This window comes from Acipenser ruthenus, chromosome 32 (genome assembly GCF_902713425.1).
Source record: "Acipenser ruthenus chromosome 32, fAciRut3.2 maternal haplotype, whole genome shotgun sequence".
NCBI classification, from domain to species: Eukaryota; Metazoa; Chordata; class Actinopteri; order Acipenseriformes; family Acipenseridae; genus Acipenser; species Acipenser ruthenus.
The window spans coordinates 12,264,522-12,286,471 of NC_081220.1; the positions used below are offsets into that span (position 1 = coordinate 12,264,522).

The following is a 21,950-nucleotide window of genomic DNA, read 5'->3' on the forward strand; positions in this document are numbered from 1 at the left end:
ACGCTATTGAGTGTTTAATAGTTATGGACGCGGCAGAGACACTGTGGGGAGAGAGACGCAGGGCAGAGCTCAGTATCAGCTGTGCCGTACACAGTACACCCTCAGGCACTTCCAGCAATATAAATATTATATTGATGTCTCACAACTACTATGTCTTGATCCAAGTTTAAATGAGTTGTTGCGGAGTGTTCCTCTTCAAACACAGATGCTGTTAGGAAGTACCACTGGATGGTTCTTGCTCTGCCTCACTCATCAATCCATTCTCTCTTCCAGAGTGCAGTTCGTTAGCGGAGGTTCCAGAACACGCGGTTCCGAGGCACTACGACTTACCGAAGAACAGCCACATCTCCAGCCACTACGACCTGCCCCCAGTCCGACACTGCCCTCCCTCTCCACACACCAAGAGACTGGACCGGTGAGAGCCAGCCCATTCTGGGACCCAGCAAGAGCCGACCCCAGAGCCAGCACCAGACCCAAAGCCAGCACCAGAACCAGACTCAGCACCAACCTCAGAACCAGACCCAGCAGCAACCCCAGAACCAGACCCAGCCAAAGAACCAGACCCAGCACCAGAACCAGACCCAGCACCAGAACCAGACCCAGCACCAGCCCCAACACCAGCACCAGAACCAGCCCCAGAACCAGACCCAGAACCAGCCCCAGGCAGCACGCACTGAATGACTGTACTGTGACTGTGGGGAGGTTTGATGCCTGTCTGAACACACTCAGAACCTTTGTTGCTTTCTTGTGTGGTGAAGTATATTGAAAGGTTGTAGAGGGGAGGTACATTGGTCCAAGAACATAATATTTATCCACTGTGGGCAGAGGAAAATGTATTCCTACCCGTTTAAACAGAGAAGTCAGGACTACATTTCCCAATATGCACTGCGCTAGATATATTGAAGCCAGGAATGGGAATCACCTGGCACTACTAGTAATTTAATGAGGGATACCTGCCTGAAATGAAGCAAGCAGGTATATAAACAGGTCTAGCAGTGTGTACAGGTTCTCTGTGTTAAGGCTAGGACCTGAACAGAGACCGGCGGTGACCACCCGTTTCAGGTACAGTGCGTTGAAAGGATAATCTTTATATCAGTAAACGGCTTAGCTGTCAGATTGATAAGAAGATGAATTCCCAAGTGTAGTTTGTGCTCCTTGACAGAGTTAGGTTTTGTTTTGTTAATTCGGTGGTCCTTTTTTAAAAGGACACCACTTCAAATAAAGATACAGACACTGTCCTATTTGAACTCAACTACTGTTGTATGGACTGCCTCTTTGCCCTAGAAGACAGTGAAAAAGATCCTGGAATAGTGACAAAGTCTCCTACACCTTTTGTCAAACTTGGTTTAGGCAGGTGTTGACATTTCTAGCGTGGAATAACCATCGTATTCAATGCTACAAAACTGTATTTTGGAAACTGTCTTGTCTACATTTAAATCTAGTGACAGGACGAAACATCCCACACTGTTAAATTATGCCACGTTGCCAAATTCAGTCATTGCAGCCACTGTCTCATTTTCGTCACAGATCCAAATTGAACTCAAGATAGTCATTGTTAATGAAAATGTTTATAATAATAATAGTGTGGTCCTGAGGGATGCCATCATGTCCTGTATAAAATTCACATGGACATTTTCAGTTTACTGAAAAGTGTTAAACATATTGCAAACTGGCTTTTTTGTTTGTTTTGTATATAGTGTACATAATGTTTTTTTGTTTTGATTAAAAAAAAAAATACAAATTGTACCTGCAATGATTGTTTGCTCTGTTTAAATAAAATGCAAAAAAAAATCTCTAAAGTGATTTTTTAAAATTGTATTTATTCAGGACATTTAAATTTACAAGAATGTGTTTGTCTGCTATAGGCCATTGTTTTGTGTGTCAGTGTGTGAGTGTGTCAGTGTGCGAGTGTGTCTGTGTGAGTGTGTCAGTGTGTGAGTGTGTCAGTGAGTGTGAGTGAGTGAGTGTGTCAGTGTGCGAGTGTGTCTGTGTGTGAGTGTCAGTGTATGAGTGTCAGTGTGTGAGTGTGTGTATCAGTGTGAGTGTGTCAGTGTGAGTGTGTCAGTGTGTGAGTGTGTCAGTGTGTGTCAGTGTGTGTGTGAGTGAGTGTGTCAGTGTGCGAGTGTGTCTGTGTGTGTGTCAGTGTATGAGTGTGTCAGTGTGTCAGTGTGTGAGTGTGTGTGTGTGTCAGTGTGTGAGTATCAGTGTGTGAGTGTCGGTGCGAGTGAGGTGTGTGTGCAACCATGAAAAAAAAATAAAAAATAAAACCACAAATAGTGAAAAACAAAAGGTTTTACTTTATTCATTTTTTTGGTAACAGATATATATATTTTGGTTTACAGTAAGAAACAAAATGCTGGCAACACCACTGAGTTCTATCAATTACTATGCAATTTTGTGCAAGTTATATTTAATAGATTTGATTAAGCACTTAAAATCCACTTAATTACCCTTAAACCTAAATTATGCATACATAATATACAATGAAGCATTTCTTTAAAGTTCCTATTAGTACAGAAATATTATTTAAAAGAATAGGACCATCATACACTTTAGAACAAACAGCTCTGTAATAACAGAGTGCTTTTCGAGTCCTATATAACGAATGCCAGACTCAAGTAAAACTGTCAGTAAATTTATATTCTACACCCCTGGAAAAAAAGAAAGTATTACATTCATGCATCTTTAAAGCACTTTGCTTTTCCTTTCGAAAGGAATCTGTAAACGTTATTATTACAGTACACTTGCTGTCATCTGAAGCCATCAGGGCAAGTCATCTTGTACTTAGGTTCGTGTATTTTAAGGTACTAAATCCCACGAAACAGCAGTGTTTATGGTACCCAATAATGGGTAAAAAAATATCACTGACTTTCAGCAAAGTGGTACTTAGCAAGTACCTGCACTATGGCTTTACAATTGAAATGTTTGGCGCTGAATAGAGCTGCATGAGTCAGCTGCTGCTGCTCTAGTACTCCAGCCTCTCGAGTTCAGTGTGCATGCAGCCAGTACACGGGTAATAACACTGTTCTGGAGCATCGCTGTGGTAATGCAATAGGACTGCAGTGTAGACCTAGCACGACTTTGTATCACAATGGATATTGTGTAATGGCCCCTAGTTCTGTGCATCACAGTGAGTGCATTAAGTAAGTGAGCGTCTCAAGAGTGAGGATTTGACTGGCTTACAGAAAAAAATAAAAATACACATCGAACAAAACGAATTTCAGAAATGCATTCCCGGTTTACTTTTAATAATGTCACCGTATTAGCTTAAACATAAAACAAATAAGAAATGCAATCCTTTTTGTTTTCTCCCCACAGAGTGAGTTATTAGTGTAGCACATTATGGCACACTAAACGACAGAACAGGTGGTGTCACAGAAACCTGGTCAGAGCATCACATCAAAGCAAGATTATTATTGCATCAGCTATCTATGTAGATATGTATCTATCCTAGCTTATAAAAGCACAGTCGAATAAGATTGAAGCTACCTGTTTGAGGAATCGATTCCCAAATCTTCTATCTAGCCAGTCTGGAGCGGGAATGAGGTTGGGGGTTCAATCGGGTCCAGAAGCATCGCTAACTCTGAACCCCAGTGTGCTTGTAATGTCAGCTCTGCACATCAGCTATCATTCGTTACTGTAAACCACCAGTTACAAAAGGGCCCATTCCTTGTGTCCCTTTAGCAACTGGAGGGGACTGGCACTGGTGGACTGCTTGAAGTTACAGAAGGAGGCTGTGGAATGTTTTCAGAACACTATGACTGTGAAACATTCTATAGGTTAGTCAAAAACACTTGATTGCATTTGAAGTTCAGGTAGTTAACACAACCCTCTGACCTAGATTTACAGTACTTGGATGTCAGCTAAGGCATTTAAATCGCATCACTAAAATATTCTGATTACTAATATCAATAGGGAATCAACAAGCAGATTATCAGGGAAACCTATCCGTAATATTCCTCCTGCTCAATACTGTACTATTCCTTGATTTACCTTTTCATTATTATTGAGTACAACCCAATGTTTCCGATTGCCTTTGTTAATTGATGAATAAGGATTCACGTGTTAGTTTATATGCCTGTTCAATGCAGTCAGTCAGCAGGAGGCCAGTGGTGTTCGCTCATTCACAGGTAGTGGTGTTGATTATCTCACAGCAGTGCAGTAGGTACAGTGGAGATTGCAGTGTATTGCTTGACAATAGGGAGCTGTAATGCGCCGATTGTCCAGCAGGTGGGGGTGGTCTGCATAGCTCATTGCATCTGGTTGTAGTTACTGTGGTTACCGTTCAATGCCAGTACAGGGGGACCTAGAGTTACTTTGCTAGGCAGCTTTGAGGCAAACTGAAACTTATCTTTTGACCCATATTAAGTCAAAGGAATTTCAGATATGAACAAAGTACACTTTATCTGTGGCTTCAAGCAGCACTAAGAACACTATCTCCACAGTTTTACATGCAAACATTTACAGTGCTCTCTCTATATTTCACACAATTACATGAGTGATAAACTGACGCACTTTTTCTATATGAAAAAATATCAGATCAATTTCATCAAATCGATCCAAGAATATAGCTGCCACTTTTTAACAAGAAATGCAGACATTGTTCAATTCATTTCTAAACTTAATGACTGTTTTATCAAAGTCCATTCCCAATCCGTTACTGCCAGACAGAATTCCTGACATTACAGAAAAGCACTTTTTTCTTCTTTCCTTTGTTTTCTTTCCAATCTCAGAGAAATATTTCAGACATGCTTTGGCATCAAAAGTTTCACCGTAACTCTCAGCTCCTACACTGGCTGTGGTAGCAGATGCATAGTCCTAGTTCACCAAATCTAGCCCCCCAACTACTTACTAATAACTAATTTATAAAGCACAAGCTACTCCATCAAGCCCCAACTTTCTGTATAACTAAAAATCAAAAATCTCAGCTCAGGGGCCCATTCCCCAGTTTGAGCTCCGAAGCGTGGCCGATTCTCCTGGTGCGAAGGTCACTCAACTGATCTCTGCCCAGTCCTTTAAAATCACTAAACAGGAGCCTGTTCTGCAGACAGAGATGCACTAGAAAGACTCATCTACACTGGTGTTAATTTTTATCTCCGACCCCAATCATTGCATTTGAAATCTAATGCAGAATGTTTGATTAATATACAGCACAGACATGTGATGCTATTACACAAATAGAGAGAAATATATATGCAAAGAAAGAAATATATCATGTTTTTTTTTTTTCTTTTTTAAAACAATCTGGTTATGTCATCTCTTTGGCATGTTGTATGTCCTACCCTGTTACACACCCTGTCAGCCTATCCCCTGCAGCATCCTGCTCAGCACAGCAGCTGCTATACAATCTACTGCCCTGCTATGTCCTGCCAGTACTCCTAGAATTACACATGTTCTACTGTAGAATACGGTTTGCTTTGATCGATATATATATATATAAAAAGAGGAATACAAAAGAAATGATGAAGTACAAAATCAAAGTGTTTTTGGTGGTCGCCTGTTGTCGTGTTTTCGTGGGTCCAGGCGGCTTCGATCTACATGATGGAGCAGTTCTCAGCGTTCAGGCCAGCCTGCAGACAGGAAACACAAGGCTTTGCATTTTGTCCAGTATTTTGAATTCTCATCTCTTTAACATCTAAATCTCCTCCCTTTAGAAATGTAGTCTTTGATAACAGAAACAATTGAGAGCGAACATGTCATTAACATACAATCCTGGCTTTAAAATCAACATCAGCTCTTAATGTATATTAACTGTATGCACAGAGGAGTACAGTATTGAATAAGAAATGGCAATTCAAGGTTTAATCACAGATAAGCGACTCTCAAAATATATGCAAAAATGTGAAGTGTGACTTCTCAGGGAAAATACTGGAGAACACAAAAACCTTGATATTAAACAGGTATGAAAATGAACAATATGAAGTGTCTCTCTCTCTCTGTACTGACCTGTCCTCGCGGCTGGTTTTTCTCTGCGCCTCTCTCTCTCTCTCTCTGTGTCTCTCTCTCATGCGTCTCTCACTCTCTCTCCTCTCCTCTCTGTGTCACTGTACTGACCTGTCCATGCGGTTGGCTGTTTGTGTGTGTGTGTGTGTGTGTATGTGGGTGGGTGTCTCTCTCTCTGTACTGACCTGTCCATGCGGTTGGCTGTTTCTGTGTGTGTGTGTATGTGGGTGGGTGTCTCTCTCTCTCTGTACTGACCTGTCCATGCGGTTGGCTGTTTCTGTGTGTGTGTGTGTGTATGTGGGTGGGTGTCTCTCTCTCTGTACTGACCTGTCCTCGCGGCTGGTTGCTCCCCAGCACGTAGGCTCTGCTGACCAGCCCCTCGGCCAGGCCACCCCCTCCACTGCTGCGGTAGGTGCGAGTGACCGTCACGCCGGAGCTCCCCGACACGGCCGAGCCGCCCGCGCTGCTGCTCTTGTCCGAGGGCTGACCACAGGAGCCGCATAGCACCGTCCGGCTGCGCAGGTTATACTCGGCGTCACACTGCTCCCCGGACGCACTGGTGCTGTGAGCAGCCTAAGGGAGAGAGGAGGGGGTCAGAGAGAGAGAGAGAGAGAGAGAGAGTCAGTCAGAGAGAACAGCCAGGGAGAGGAGGGGGTCAGTGAAGAGGGAGTTAGAGTGAACAGCCAGAGAGAGCAGGGGTTCAGGGAGGATGGGGTAAGAGAGAACAGCCAGAGAGAGCAGGGGTTCAGGGAGGAGGGGGTAAGTCAGAACAGCCAGACGGAGCAGGGGTACAGGGAGGAGGGGGTTAGAGAGAGCAGCCAGGGATTCAAGCACTGCTAATGTGTTTAAAGTAATTCCAGAAATCTTCCATGAGCCACATGTATTTTCATTTTAAAAACAGAGATCTGGTACTACATGTGGTTAAAGAAAGCTCTCACTTTGTTTGCCCTGCCTTCCAGGAAGTCTGTTACTGCTTTTCCTCCTTGGTCACCAAAGCAGTGCATTCTGGGTTAAAGCATGTTACTGGTTGAAAGCATGTCAGTCAACAGGGGAAGCAGCTGATTGGTTATCGACAGAAATGAAGCCAGTGAAGGGGTGGGGACAATTTAAGTCTCCAGGTGGCCCAGGAAGTGCAAGATGGTCTAAAAGCATGGCTTGTAAACAGAGATTTCTTTAACCCAGTGTAGTGCCAGATAACAAGTGTTATAATGAAAATATAGGTTTGCTAAAACATGTGTTTCTTTCAAAACTGCACATTTGAGACCTATATAATGAAGATAGGTATGGAAAATGTATGGTATTGGTAGCTACAATGACTCTTAAATGACATAGTATTTTATTATACTACAAGTTTTCTAATATATTCAGTTAGTAAATAGTGCAGCTATTCAGTATCCCAATATGTTATCCATTTACTCCCAATGAAAGCACAATGTGTTTCTGCACTGATAAGCCTGCTCTGGTACTGTGTTGCTGTGCAGCGTGGACAGCACCTGGTGGTGATGCACATCCCTGCGCACCATGTCTTCATCGTCCTCCTCCTCGAAGAGAACCCGTACCACGGTCCGAGACGCCATCTCCTGCAGACACACACACACACACACACACACACAGTTACACCTGCACATCCAGCAGCCCCTATGTGAACTGTAATGTGGAGTGCTGAGCTCTCCTGCACACCCAGCAGCCCCTTGGTGAGCCGTGATGTGGTGTGCTGAGCTCTCCTGCAAACCCAGCAGCCCCTTGGTGAGCTGTGCTGTGGAGTGCTGAGCTCTCCTGCAAACCCAGCAGCCCCTTGGTGAGCCGTGATGTGGTGTGCTGAGCTCTCCTGCAAACCCAGCAGCCCCTTGGTGAGCTGTGCTGTGGAGTGCTGAGCTCTCCTGCAAACCCAGCAGCCCCTTGGTGAGCTGTGCTGTGGAGTGCTGAGCTCTCCTGCCTTGTTCATGTGCTACCTAGCCCTCAATCTCGTACTTACAAAACAGTTCACTGCTGTATCTTATATATTTACAGGTAAAGGGCTTGTAGTAGATATTTTTCGGAGGTTTCTTGATTGGGAAAGTCATACAGACTTGAGTGGGAATCTCACAGAGAATCTGATGATCTCAACACCCTCTGCTACCAATTTGTTTGGATAACAGGGTTTATTGTAGCTTCAGGTTACATTTTCTTAGGTTTTACATTTCCCTTATTGATTTATTATATCTGCAGTCATCCTGCTTTTAAATTCCTCAAACGCTCTGCTGTGTTGTTTTTTGACAGGTCTGTGTTAAAGTGTTTGTATATTACAAAATAATTCCTTGACTCTTACCTGTCCTGCACTTCCATTCCCCACATAGGTGTCAAATGTGCAGCTTTGAAGGAAACACATGAAACATCAAACATCCATGTTGCTTTAAAACACTGGTACTACACCAGGGTAAAGAACACTTCCATGCCTTACTCTCAGGAGTTCTGTTCCACTTCCTAGGTCATGTCGCATCAGCAGTATCTTCTGGGTCATGCTGTCGGCTGAAAGCGCGTCCGTCACTAAGGGAAGCAGCTGACCGGTTACTGACAGGAAAGAAGCCAGTCAAGGAATGACGAGAACATGACCAAGGAAGTGCAACTAACTGAAAGCATGGCTTGCAAACAAGATTTCCTGAACCTTGTGTAGTACCAGATAGCATGTTTCTAAGCTGTGTTTCTTTCAAGAGAGACCTACATAAGGAATGGAGGTGCGCAGCAGGTCCAGGGATCACTCCAATCACTTGGTGGCTGTTTAACAAGTTGACAAGTTGAGAAGCTTTGAGGGCTCCAGGTATCTGCCCGTGTGTGTGGCACCCACCTCTCCATTGGCGCTGATCAGAGAGGTCTGCACGTTGTCTCCAATGCCCCACGAGCTCTGACTCTTCCACACCAGGTCCGAGGGGGGGCTGTGGGTGGCACCGGCACCAGAGGCCCAAATCTGAAGAACAGAACAATGTTAATTATTATTATTATTATTATAATTATTATTATTATTATTATTATTATTATTATTATTATTATTATTATTATTATTATTATTATTATTATTATTATTTATTTCTTAGCAGACACCCTTATCCAGGGCGACTTACAATTGTTACAAGATATCACATTATTTTTACATACAATTACCCATTTATACAGTTGGGTTTTTACTGGAGCAATCTAGGTAAAGTACCTTGCTCAAGGGTACAGCAGCAGTGTCCCCCACCTGGGATTGAACCAATGACCCTCCGGTCAAGAATCCAGAGCTCTAACCACTACTCCACACTGCTGTGGAGTAGTGTGGTAATGTTGTTGAAGCTGACACCCTGGGATCCTTCAAGAAGCTGCTTGATGAGATTCTGGGATCAATAAGCTACTAACAACCAAACAAGCTCATTTGTAAACTTTCTTATGTTCTTATGTTCCAGTGCATTGTGAACTCTGACACCTGCACAGCAATGAGCCTCTGTGAATAACAGCCAGATTTCAAGGGATTTTAACAGCATAAACAACTGAACTGGACTGAACTGAACTGAACTGAACTGAACTGAACTGGACTGAACTGCTGCTGCTGCTGCTGTCTGAAACCTTCATGTTGATCCCAAACCAGGACCGGAGGGGCCCACAGCAAACCTGGGCTCCATCCCAGCTGGAATCCTGTTCTTCACTGCAATTCCAACCTCACTGTCACTGTAACTGTAGCTGAACCTGGGCACACCTGCGGAATTGTAATTACCCTGGAACTGATCAATTACAACTCATTACACACTTCTGATTATTCACAGTTCCATGTTGTGTTTTACACTCAGCGATCATTATTCATATTTCCAACCATTTTCAGTGACCCCATGTAACTTTTTCGTGTAATTTTAATTTTAATTGCAATTACTGCAGCATCATTGTAATCAATTCTAATTAAACAAAATAGCATTGGAATTGGAATTGGAATTTCAGCACAGGATTCTGCTGTGATTGGAATTAGAATCCTAACTGACCCCAGGTCTGGTAAGCAGTACATGCCTGAACCCTCAACGCAAGACACTGACAAGCGATCAAGCAACCCCCTCTTGGCCAGCTTGAGCCAATTGTTTAACTCCAGTGTGAAGAATCTGTGGAGTTAAGAGGTGAAGATCATGACATCACTCTGTGCAACAAGGCCAGACTGAACCCTGCCCTCCACAGCACAGTCCTGCTCAATCACGTCCTCTCCTTTCTCTCAGAGAGGGCTCACCGTGACACTCTTCCCAGCCTTCAGGGTGAATTTCGGAGGGAACTTGTAAGCGATGGAGGACTTGGTGCCAACTTGGCGCTTCACCTGCCAGTTACCCAGCAGCTGGTCCTGAGAGAGGAGAGAGGAGAGGAGCGGTCAATACAATCCAGAAAATCAAAGAGTGCTGCTTTACAATCATCAGCTAGTGTCAGTAACACCCACCTCCCATCGCCACGGCTGTGAATCCAGCGTTCGCGCTGTCAGTGTGAAGTGTGTTACCATGATGTGTATCAACAGCATGTACAGGATAGTGTGCAACAGGGAATGGCAATGAGTAGTTTAATGAAAATCTGGTAAGTGGTATTCAAGACCTAGATGTCAAATGAAGTGTTAGTATCATGGTCAAATCTATTAAAATGCTTGATTTAGAGCATGTGAAAAAACCTCTTGTGTTCTCCAGATAAATGTAGCAATGCAAGTGTGACGGGCGGATGTACAGACAGAGAGACACCTCTTTTTATCCCCAGTATCTGCTATTCTCAATAGTTTATGCTAAATAATGTTAATGCCAAGTTTCATCACAATTAGATAAGTGGTTTTCCAGATACATGGATCGCTGTGCTGTGCAGTGCCAGGGAGTCTGTGCTGTGCAATGCTGCAGTGTGTGCTGGGACTCTGGGAGTCTGTGCTGTGCAATGCTGCAGTGTGTGCTGGGACTCTGGGAGCCTGTGCTGTGCAATGCTGCAGTGTGTGCTGGGGCTCTGGGAGTCTGTGCTGTGCAATGCTGCAGTGTGTGCTGGGACTCTGGGAGTCTGTGCTGTGCAATGCTGCAGTGTGTGCTGGGACTCTGGGAGCCTGTGCTGTGCAATGCTGCAGTGTGTGCTGGGGCTCTGGGAGTCTGTGCTGTGCAATGCTGTCAGTGTGTGCTGGGACTCTGGGAGTCTGTGCTGTGCAATGCTGCAGTGTGTGCTGGGACTCTGGGAGTCTGTGCTGTGCCATGCTGCAGTGTGTGCTGGGACTCTGGGAATCTGTGCTGTGCAATGCTGCAGTGTGTGCTGGGACTCTGGGAGTCTGTGCTGTGCAATGCTGCAGTGTGTGCTGGGACTCTGGGAGTCTGTGCTGTGCAATGCTGTCAGTGTGTGCTGGGACTCTGGGAGTCTGTGCTGTGCAATGCTGCAGTGTGTGCTGGGACTCTGGGAGTCTGTGCTGTGCAATGCTGCAGTGTGTGCTGGGACTCTGGGAGTCTGTGCTGTGCAATGCTGCAGTGTGTGCTGGGACTCTGGGAGTCTGTGCTGTGCAATGCTGCAGTGTGTGCTGGGACTCTGGGAGTCTGTGCTGTGCAATGCTGCAGTGTGTGCTGGGACTCTGGGAGTCTGTGCTGTGCAATGCTGCAGTGTGTGCTGGGACTCTGGGAGTCTGTGCTGTGCAATGCTGCAGTGTGTGCTGGGACTCTGGGAGTCTGTGCTGTGCAATGCCTGGGAGTCTGTACCTCGTCTGATTTGTTGGACAGGCGCACAAACTTGCCCTCCATGTCAACCTCGTCCACAGTGACCCGCCCGCTGGCTTTGGCCTTCTGGGAGATGCGCAGGCCGGGCGCAGCGCCCCCTACAGTGCTGGAGGCCTCACTGTCCGTGTCGTTCAGCTTCCTCTTCTTGTAGGCGGAGGAGCTCTGAGCGCTGGAGTGCACCGTGCGAGCACTGTGGGACACAGAGCCACGAGGAGGGGGGCTCGGGGAGAGACGCAGCCTGGGGAGGGGAGAGGAGAAGAGAAAGAATGGAGAGAGTGCGACAGCGAGGGGAGTGGAGACAGCAGAGAAGGGGAAGAAGAGAAAGGATGAGGAGAAGGGAGGAAAGAGCGATTGAGAGGAAGAAAGTGGAGAGGAGAGGGTACAATAGGTGGAAAAACGAGGGAGACAGGAGATGGTTTGTGAAGTACCATACTGTAGGTATTTTACAAAAATGTTACATCACAAATCTTATTATCAATAAAAAAATACAAATAAAAGAAACATACAAAGTCCTGGGATTCATCCTGGGTTGCATCAATTACTTATTTAACCCTTACTTTGCCTCTTGATGACAGAGCTCGCTCTCTAGTTGAACAGCAAGACGTTCCTCTCTGAACAGAATGGTTTGCAATTCGCATCCAGCCTTGCCTTTCTATTGCATTCAATGGGCTGTGATGCAGATTCATTACATGTAGGTGGGTGATTGTTGCAATGCAGGGGGTGTGTGTGATGGGGGGGTGATTGTTGCAATGCAGGGGGTGTGTGTGTGATAGGAGGGCGATTGTTGCAATGCAGGGTGCATGTGTGTGATAGGAGGGCGATTGTTGCAATGCAGGGCATGAGCAGCAGGCTGAGCCCTCACCTCTCCTCCTCTCCCTCCAGCATCTTGCGGTAGGCGCTGATCTCCATGTCCAGGGCCAACTTGACATCCAGCAGCTCCTGGTACTCATCGAGCTGCTGCTGCATGCGCTGTCTCATCTCTGCCATCTCCCGCTCCTTATTGGAAAGCAGCCTGCGGGTGGTGTCCTTCTCCCGAGCCAGCGCCTCCTCCAGCTCCCGCACCCTCGCCTCGCTAGCAGCCAGCTGCAGGGACAGGGAAAGGCAGTTACACAGTGCACTGAGCTTCCAATAACCAGGAGCTGAAGACTGCAGGCATGGAAATAAGCAGTTTCACCCATTCCAGGTTTTAGAGCTTGATTAGCCACAGTGTGTAGGTTACAAGCTCAGGTGTGAATTACTAAACTCACAGTAAACTAGGAATGGTTCAAACTGCTATACAATGGGAGTCTATTTCCATCCCTGGATGGGAATTTTTTCGACAACGTTAACAGTCGCCATCAGGACCCTCTGCCTACCTCTCTGCACCGATTGAAATCTTAATGACTCAACGGATCCCTCGAACACCTTCCAGCACCTTGTGGAGTCTAGGCCAGGTCAAGGCAGTGATACTGATAAAGAGCCCAGGCAGGTGTGCTACTGGTTCAGTGGTGTGGAAGTACTCACCTGCTTCTGGATCTGGCTGAGCTGAGCAGACATGGACTCCATCCTCACACGGGTCTGCTGCATCTCCTCATGAGCCGAGCCCACCAGCTGACTGTTCCTGTCCGCGGACTGACGAGCATTCTGCAGCTACAGGGATAGAGAGAGGGGAGGGGAGGGAGGAGAGAGAGATAGGAGAAAGAGGGAAAGATAAGGCAAGACTTCATTTAGAAAGGCAAACAAATGATGCAATACTCATTTGCTCTAAATAAACCAATTTTTTAATATTCCTTTTAAAGGACACTTGTTTTCATATTGCTTGTGTCTGAAACTGTTTCCCGTACCCACCCTAGCTGAATAACATGTGCATCACGACATATTCTTGTGCAGTGTGGACAGCGTGTTACACATTTAGCTTAAGTTAAGCAGCACTATCAACACAACTCAGTAAGAGAAAGTGGAAAATGCTACATGAAGACAGCTTTACAAACATATAGGGAAAAACAGAACAAGATTTTTAGATAAGTGTTGACAGGATGCTAAATGGAAGGACTGCCAGAGATATGCAATAAGACTAAAGACACCTACTGGCTTTATGTTGGAAGTTTTTGACTTTGTGTTAAACAGAACCATTGCTCATTAAAGCAGCTGCATTGGCAGGTACGGTTTTACACAGACAGGCGGACGAATGGATGGCTGTATGTGTGGATGGATGGATGGATGGGTGGATGGGTGGATGGATGGATAGGTGGATGGATGGATGGGTAGCTATATGGCTGTATGTGTGGATGGGTGGCTGTATGGGTGGATGGGTGGATGGATGGATGGGTAGCTATATGGCTGTATGTGTGGATGGGTGGCTGTATGGGTGGGTGGATGGATGGCTGTATGGATGAATGGCTGGATGGATGGATGGATGGATGGATTGATGGGTGGATGGATGGATGGGTAGCTATATGGCTGTATGTGTGGATGGGTGGCTGTATGGGTGGGTGGATGGATGGCTTTATGGATGAATGGCTGGATGGATGGATGGATGGATGGATTGATGGGTGGATGGATGGATGGGTAGCTATATGGCTGTATGTGTGGATGGGTGGCTGTATGGGTGGGTGGATGGATGGATGGATGGGTGGGTGGATGGATGGGTGGCTGTATGGGTGGATGGATGGATGGGTAGCTGTATGGCTGTATGGATGAACGGCTGTATGTATGTATGGATGGGTGGGTGGATGGGTAGCTGAATGGCTGGTACCTTTGCATTGTAGGTCTTCTCCACCTCCTCCTTGTACAGTTTCAGCTGCTCCTCATGTTGAGCTCGCAGGTCAGTCAGAGCATCGGCCAGCTTGCTCTCCAGCTCCATCTGCCGCCCGCTATCAATCTCAACTAGCCGGGACTCGTGCCGGTGCTTCGTCTCCCGCAGCTCCTGAGAGGAACGAACACAGAGACAGCCTGGATCAGAGCAACAGACTACCTGTCACCCTCCCAGTCCCTCAGCTCTAACCACTAAACCACACTGCCTCCCGCAGCTCTAACCACTAGACCACACTGCCTCCCTTAGCTCTAACCACTAGACCACACTGCCTCCATACCTCCAAGTTCCTCAGCTCTATCCCCTTGACTGGCTGGCTGCACTGACCTCATTGTAGATGTTTCTCTGGAACTCCAGCTCCTCTTTCAGGGTCTGCAGGCGGTTCTCTGCATCCACTCTCCTCAGCATCTCATCCTGCAGCTGCTTCTTAGCGTCGCTCAGACCTCCCTCCAGCTGGCAGACACAATCAACACACAACACAGTCAACACACAAAGCATGGTCAACACTGTCAACACACAAACCACAAAACACAGCAAACACAAAGCATGGTCAACACTTTAGTGATATTTTAATGAAACTTTGCAGTGACTATGTCTTTGTAACTTTAAATGCTTGCAAATGACTAACTATGGTGTTGATAACTTCAATGAACCACCACCAGATGGGGCTATAAACATAAAGTAACTAAACCCTGTAAAGTGACCTTGGCCAGCTGAGCTTTGAGCTCCCGGAGCTCCGCCTCCAGCGTGCGCTTCTCCCCCAGTGCCGTGGCCAGAGAGGCTTCCTTGGAGTTCAGCAGCGACTCCAGGTCCTTGAGCCGAGCCAGCGCCCCGGCCAGGTCAGCCTCCTTCTTGGTGTTCCTGTGTGAGAGAGAGAGGAGGGGAGAGAGGAGGAGGAGGAGAGAGGAGAGAGAGAGAGAGGACTGGGTTAGGATCGCGGAATCAGATCTGGGGTCAATCACAATTGTAATGGTACAGTTCAGAATTAACTGGACTTGTTGCTGACCCTTGGCACACCTGCGTAATTGTAATTATACCGTATCACTGATCGACTCCAGTTCAGTTATAGATTTATTTGTCATTCGATTAATACTCTTGTAACCACTTTTGGTGACCCCCATTTGTCTGAAAAAAGTTAGCTCTATAGCATGTTTGTGTATTTGTACCTGTGATGATTGCTGGGTTATTTAGAATACATAAAGTCAACATGTTAATGTGTGGAGTTGTTTATGTTATTTTTCAGTATAATTGTAACTCAATAAAGAGAAGTTATGAACTGACCCACTTTTATGTGGAAGTGTGCAATCGCTCAACCATGCCTACCGTACAAGACAGCCACTCCTGGATGTTTAAATCAATGCTTTTGCTACAGTTACGGTTTCAATGGTAATTTAAAATGTAGCTTTTTTCCATTGATCGTGCTGTTTTAAAGAACCCTACACTACAGTGCCTTGCGAAAGTATTCGGCCCCCTTGAACTTTGCGACCTTTTGCCACATTTCAGGCTTCAAACATAAAGATATGAAACTGTAATTTTTTGTGAAGAATCAACAACAAGTGGGACACAATCATGAAGTGGAACGAAATTTATTGGATATTTCAAACTTTTTTAACAAATAAAAAACTGAAAAATTGGGCGTGCAAAATTATTCAGCCCCTTTACTTTCAGTGCAGCAAACTCTCTCCAGAAGTTCAGTGAGGATCTCTGAATGATCCAATGTTGACCTAAATGACTAATGATGATAAATAGAATCCACCTGTGTGTAATCAAGTCTCCGTATAAATGCACCAGCACTGTGATAGTCTCAGAGGTCCGTTTAAAGTGCAGAGAGCATCATGAAGAACAAGGAAACACCAGGCAGGTCCGAGATACTGTTGTGGAGAAGTTTAAAGCCGGATTTGGATACAAAAAGATTTCCCAAGCTTTAAACATCCCAAGGAGCACTGTGCAAGCGATAATATTGAAATGGAAGGAGTATCAGACCACTACAAATCTACCAAGACCTGGCCGTCCCTCTAAACTTTCAGCTCATACAAGGAGAAGACTGATCAGAGATGCAGCCAAGAGGCCCATGATCACTCTGGATGAACTGCAGAGATCTACAGCTGAGGTGGGAGACTCTGTCCATAGGACAACAATCAGTCGTATACTGCACAAATCTGGCCTTTATGGAAGAGTGGCAAGAAGAAAGCCATTTCTTAAAGATATCCATAAAAAGTGTCGTTTACAGTTTGCCACAAGCCACCTGGGAGACACACCAAACATGTGGAAGAAGGTGCTCTGGTCAGATGAAACCAAAATCGAACTTTTTGGCAACAATGCAAAACGTTATGTTTGGCGTAAAAGCAACACAGCTCATCACCCTGAACACACCATCCCCACTGTCAAACATGGTGGTGGCAGCATCATGGTTTGGGCCTGCTTTTCTTCAGCAGGGACAGGGAAGATGGTTAAAATTGATGGGAAGATGGATGGAGCCAAATACAGGACCATTCTGGAAGAAAACCTGATGGAGTCTGCAAAAGACCTGAGACTGGGACGGAGATTTGTCTTCCAACAAGACAATGATCCAAAACATAAAGCAAAATCCACAATGGAATGGTTCACAAATAAACATATCCAGGTGTTAGAATGGCCAAGTCAAAGTCCAGACCTGAATCCAATCGAGAATCTGTGGAAAGAACTGAAAACTGCTGTTCACAAATGCTCTCCATCCAACCTCACTGAGCTCGAGCTGTTTTGCAAGGAGGAATGGGCAAAAATTTCAGTCTCTCGATGTGCAAAACTGATAGAGACATACCCCAAGCGATTTACAGCTGTAATCGCAGCAAAAGGTGGCGCTACAAAGTATTAACTTAAGGGGGCTGAATAATTTTGCACGCCCAATTTTTCAGTTTTTTATTTGTTAAAAAAGTTTGAAATATCCAATAAATTTCGTTCCACTTCATGATTGTGTCCCACTTGTTGTTGATTCTTCACAAAAAATTACAGTTTCATATCTTTATGTTTGAAGCCTGAAATGTGGCAAAAGGTCGCAAAGTTCAAGGGGGCCGAATACTTTCGCAAGGCACTGTATGTGTACTGCATCACTGTGCTGTATCCTTGTATTATTCACCAGATTGAGGGTGTAGAGAGCAGGCGCACACATTTATTAAAACCATTGAAAACTCATTTACAGAGTCTGGGCATTTCAGACTTACGAACTCCATTCCCAAGGTGTGCGTAGTTCTGAGAGTCTCCTGTAGATACTAAATACTATCTGTGGAAATCAATGCTAAATAAAAGACTATTAACTGAATTACTTTTTCTGAAAATGTAAAATGAAAGTTTAAAAGGTTTAAACACGTTTAATCTAAAACAGATTTTACAGCCTTAAGCACCCAGGCTGCATGTGATCAAAAAGATTTATTTTACTGCAGTTCAAGCACCTGAGATTGAGCATCTCTGTGTGTGTGTGCACATGTGCGTCTGTGTGAGTGTGTGTGTCTGTGTAAAGTGTGAGTGTGTGAGTGTGTGCGTGCGTCTGTGTGAGTGTGTCTGTGAGTGTGTGTGAGTGTGTGTAAAGTGTGAGTGTGTGTCTGTGAGTGTTTGTGTGTCTGTGAGCATATGTCTGTGTGAGTGTGTGTCTGTGAGCGTGTGTCTGTGTGAGTGTGTGTGTCTGTGTAAAGTGTGAGTGTGTGAGTGTGTCTGTGAGTGTGTGTGTGTCTGTGTAAAGTGTGAGTGTGTGTCTGTGAGTGTTTGTGTGTCTGTGAGCGTGTGTCTGTGTGAGTTTGTGTGTGTGTGTTAGTGTGAGTGTGTGTGTGTGAAAGGGATCAAAAACCTTAATAACTTTAATATGGACACAGGACAGAGACTGAACACCTCCACCCCACACAGTCGTGACGTGTGCAGAAACTTCATTTTTTCAGGCTCTGCTTCTCTAAATAAAGTCTGCTGCTTTCCCGTCTCTTTCCAGCTCACTGACGGTAATAAAGACCAGCTGGTTAGGCTGATAGATTCCAGACCTCCCATTTATCCAATAAAACAGAAATCCTTCTCTTGTAAAAAAAGGTCCTAGATTTACACAGACAACTGGGTACCAACTTGAAATGATTTAAAACGTGAACATTCTCAATGCTGACCCTGCGCAATCCTCTTTTTTTTACCTACCCATCAGAGACAGTGAATCCACACAAACTACACACGGAAGTCTTGGTTCTCCACAAACTCACATAGAGCCAATATATATTCAACCACTCCCCATTTTGCATTTTTCAGCTTCCTAAACAAATATATTTCAGAAGCCAAACTCGTAAAACACAACTGACTGCAGGTGACATAAAGACAAACAGTAAAAATATCTGTGAATCACACTGATCCCACCAGCCTCCCCTGAACTGCAGCGACGTGAAGGGCAGGGTTTCCAAAACGGAATTATCCCAGGAAAGTTGAGAACATAATCTAAAGCAATACACATGTTCTACATTGGAGATGTTCGGAATAGCCAGTACGTTACCTAATCACACAAACACTGACCATTCTGTTTGCATCAGTAGAATTGCTTAAACAACTTGCTGTACTAAAACCTCACTCGATATAGAAGGCCAAGCTTATTCTACAGCAGAATACAAAGCAAGTGTACCTGCTGGGCACCCAGTTGACAGCTATAGCTGGGCACTGCTGGAACAGTATGGCACAGCAAGTGTATTGCTAACCCTGCAGAATTACAAGCTGAAGATGCTGTGGGAGGTTATGGTGCTTGTAAAGTCAAAGCAGATCTAATGTCTCCACATGTCTGGAAGGTATTTGCCCAGGTCTGTCTGTGTTGTACAGACACTATACACGGAGAGACAGCAATCTCTCAATCTAATCTACAGCTATGGACAAAGGTTTTGCATCACCCTATGGAATGAATTCCTTTTGCTTGACAGTCAAATGAAACCTGCTGAATAATGTTACGTTGACATATTGAATTACATACCGCTTTGTAGTTTTCCATATACTTAACAAAAAACTGACACATTGAAAAAATGTCACATTATGATATCTAACATGAAATGCTGTTATGTTTCAGTCCTAAAATTCTAGGCAATGCAAAACTTTGGCCACAGCTGTGTACAGGCTAGTTACAGTTTTAGTAACAATCTACTTCCACTTCAAAGAATTTCCATAGGCTCCCCATGCAGTGGAGGTCAGTGCTATATGGTGCTGCTCCTATGGAATAGGATGGTACTTTAATACACTTACAAGTCCTTTTCTAAGCACTGTTTAAAATCCCCATTGTGCTTTTCGCGTGTGGATACTGCAGGTGAACACCAGCCTGCTGGCACTGAATAACTATTAAATTACCATGCAAGGTTAAACTAACAAGCCTGTACTCTTATTTGCATTGCAGTTAATGATTTCATTTCCATATAGTATTGAACACAAAGAAACAGAAGCCGCTCCCATAGACAAAGGTGCCTGAGTGCTGCAGGCTGGGATCTCACTGTATATCAGTTCATCTCCTGTGCTGACAGGATGGGATTAGCAGGAACTGATCCAAGCACTGGGAAACCCCTTATTAAAAAATCCATTGTCTCCTGTGTGGGGTGTGGCTGACAGGATTACTGCAAGTAAAACAGACAATTAATCCTGCAAGTGACGGCCAGAAATTATTATTATTATTATTTTAGTCATTTAAGAACATAAGAAAGTTTACAAACGAGAGGAGGCCATTCGGCCCATCTTGCTCGTTTGGTTGTTAGTAGCTTATTGATCCCAGAATCTCATCAAGCAGCTTCTTGAAGGATCCCAGGGTGTCAGCTTCAACAACATTACTGGGGAGTTGGTTCCAGACCCTCACAATTCTCTGTGTAAAAAAGTGCCTCCTATTTTCTGTTCTTGTATCCAAAGTGACTTACAGAGACTAGGGGGTGAACTATACACCAACTGCTGCTGCAGAGTCACTTACAATAGGACCTCGTTTGTTTTACTCATTCGAATAGGGGGCTTATTTGCACAAACTTGTCTACGGACATTCTCTTATTTTGACATGTGTATTGAATCCTGGAGGCCCACTTGTGCAATTTTGCTTATTTTAAGATCCTACTTTTCCTGCATCCATTTGTTTAATGTGAGCGCATCTTCAAACAATATCCTCTTTAATATCTCACACATAGTGATGACTGAAGATTTAAAGATGGGGCGCACATTCTACAATGGATGTAGGAAAAAAAAACGACCTTAAAATCAGCAGTGGGCCCAGATAGGATTGGAAAAAATAAGAAAGTGGCAATAGACACGCTCTGCAAATAGCCAGTTCTGCAAATTACAGGTGAAACAACTTCCATAGTGAATGCGTCATTGCAGACGTCACTTGTCTTGTATTCTTTGATTTCCTTATCCTGCAGGGGTTGCTGTAAGAATTCGCGAGACAGTTGTCTGTGATCATGTTAAAGACGCTGCCCCCTCGAGAAATGCAGTGAAAAATGTGAAGAATTCTTTGAGCCGCAGTTTGGGGAATGTTTCGAAAGAGAGGTGGTGGGATGAATGAACTAGGAATTCTTACCATGCCTGCTGTGACTCGCAGGCATAAGAGAAGATTTAAGAACATTCTGTCTACAGCACTGCTCTCTACAAATATACAACTTCTTCAGGGCAAAACTGTTTGTCAAAACAATGGAACTAGCTTCGTATTCACACACAAAGGGTATTCGATTCTGCACAAGGAATGCCTTTCCAGTCGTCTTCTACAACACAGTAAAGTGACTTATCCAACAGGTTCCTGTATCATCCATGTGTGCAGCCACCTCAGACGTATTGTGAATGAATGTAAAGTGTTTTTCATTCAAACACCAACAGGGTGGCATAGAACTAGACTAGGCCCATCCCGAGGGAGGCCTCGTGCTGTAACTGACTCCTCTTTGTCAGCACGCACACTATGTGGAGAAGCACAGTGCTTGGGTATAGAGTCAAGAGAGTACAAACCCGAGGAGGTTATGATGAGGTTGTGTAACACACTGGTGAGACCGCACTGAGAATACGGTGTTCATTTCTGGTCACATTAGGACACTGCGGCCTTGGAGAGAGTCCAGTGATTTAGTCGAGGGCAAGGAAGAGTCGGGGGGAGGGGGGGGGGGCTTCTTTAAAAACATTAGTGTGTTGTTTAGCATTGTGAGATGTGATGTAGCATTGTGACATGTGATGTAGCATTATGAGATGTGATGTAGCATTATGAGATGTGATGTAGCATTGTGACATGTGATGTAGCATTATGAGATGTGATGTAGCATTATGAGATGTGATGTAGCATTGTGACATGTGATAAAGCATTGTGACATGTGATGTAGCATTGTGACATGTGATGTAGCATTGTGACATGTGATATAGCATTATGAGATGTAGCATTGTGAGATGTGATGTAGCATTGTGAGATGTGATGTAGCATTGTGACATGTGATGTAGCATTGTGACATGTGATGTAGCATTATGAGATGTGATGTAGCATTGTGACATGTGATAAAGCATTGTGACATGTGATGTAGCAT

The 21,950-nt window shown here is 44.7% G+C and overlaps 2 protein-coding genes across 3 annotated transcripts in view; one reads left to right on the plus strand and one right to left on the minus strand.

Annotated features, from left to right (window-relative positions):
• LOC117395137 (multiple epidermal growth factor-like domains protein 10) overlaps window positions 1-1,793 on the plus strand; it is a 47,887-nt gene extending 46,094 nt beyond the window's left edge. For both annotated transcript variants that reach the window (XM_059006399.1, XM_059006400.1), the window contains exon 24: window positions 274-1,793. In XM_059006399.1, coding sequence (XP_058862382.1) covers window positions 274-419 — 146 coding nt within the window. In that variant the 3' untranslated portion in view covers window positions 420-1,793. The remainder of the gene's footprint in view (window positions 1-273) is intronic.
• A 484-nt stretch (window positions 1,794-2,277) lies between these two features.
• The window catches only part of LOC117965150 (lamin-A-like), a 52,298-nt gene continuing 32,625 nt past the window's right edge, over window positions 2,278-21,950 (minus strand). Inside the window, exons 3-13 of the mRNA XM_034910129.2 lie at window positions 15,147-15,303; window positions 14,770-14,895; window positions 14,386-14,556; window positions 13,155-13,280; window positions 12,514-12,734; window positions 11,634-11,889; window positions 10,166-10,273; window positions 8,768-8,887; window positions 7,437-7,523; window positions 6,271-6,516; window positions 2,278-5,570 (exon numbers count right to left, since the gene is read on the minus strand). Of these exons, the coding sequence (XP_034766020.2) occupies window positions 5,535-5,570; window positions 6,271-6,516; window positions 7,437-7,523; window positions 8,768-8,887; window positions 10,166-10,273; window positions 11,634-11,889; window positions 12,514-12,734; window positions 13,155-13,280; window positions 14,386-14,556; window positions 14,770-14,895; window positions 15,147-15,303 (1,654 nt within the window). The 3' untranslated portion in view covers window positions 2,278-5,534. The remainder of the gene's footprint in view (window positions 5,571-6,270; window positions 6,517-7,436; window positions 7,524-8,767; window positions 8,888-10,165; window positions 10,274-11,633; window positions 11,890-12,513; window positions 12,735-13,154; window positions 13,281-14,385; window positions 14,557-14,769; window positions 14,896-15,146; window positions 15,304-21,950) is intronic.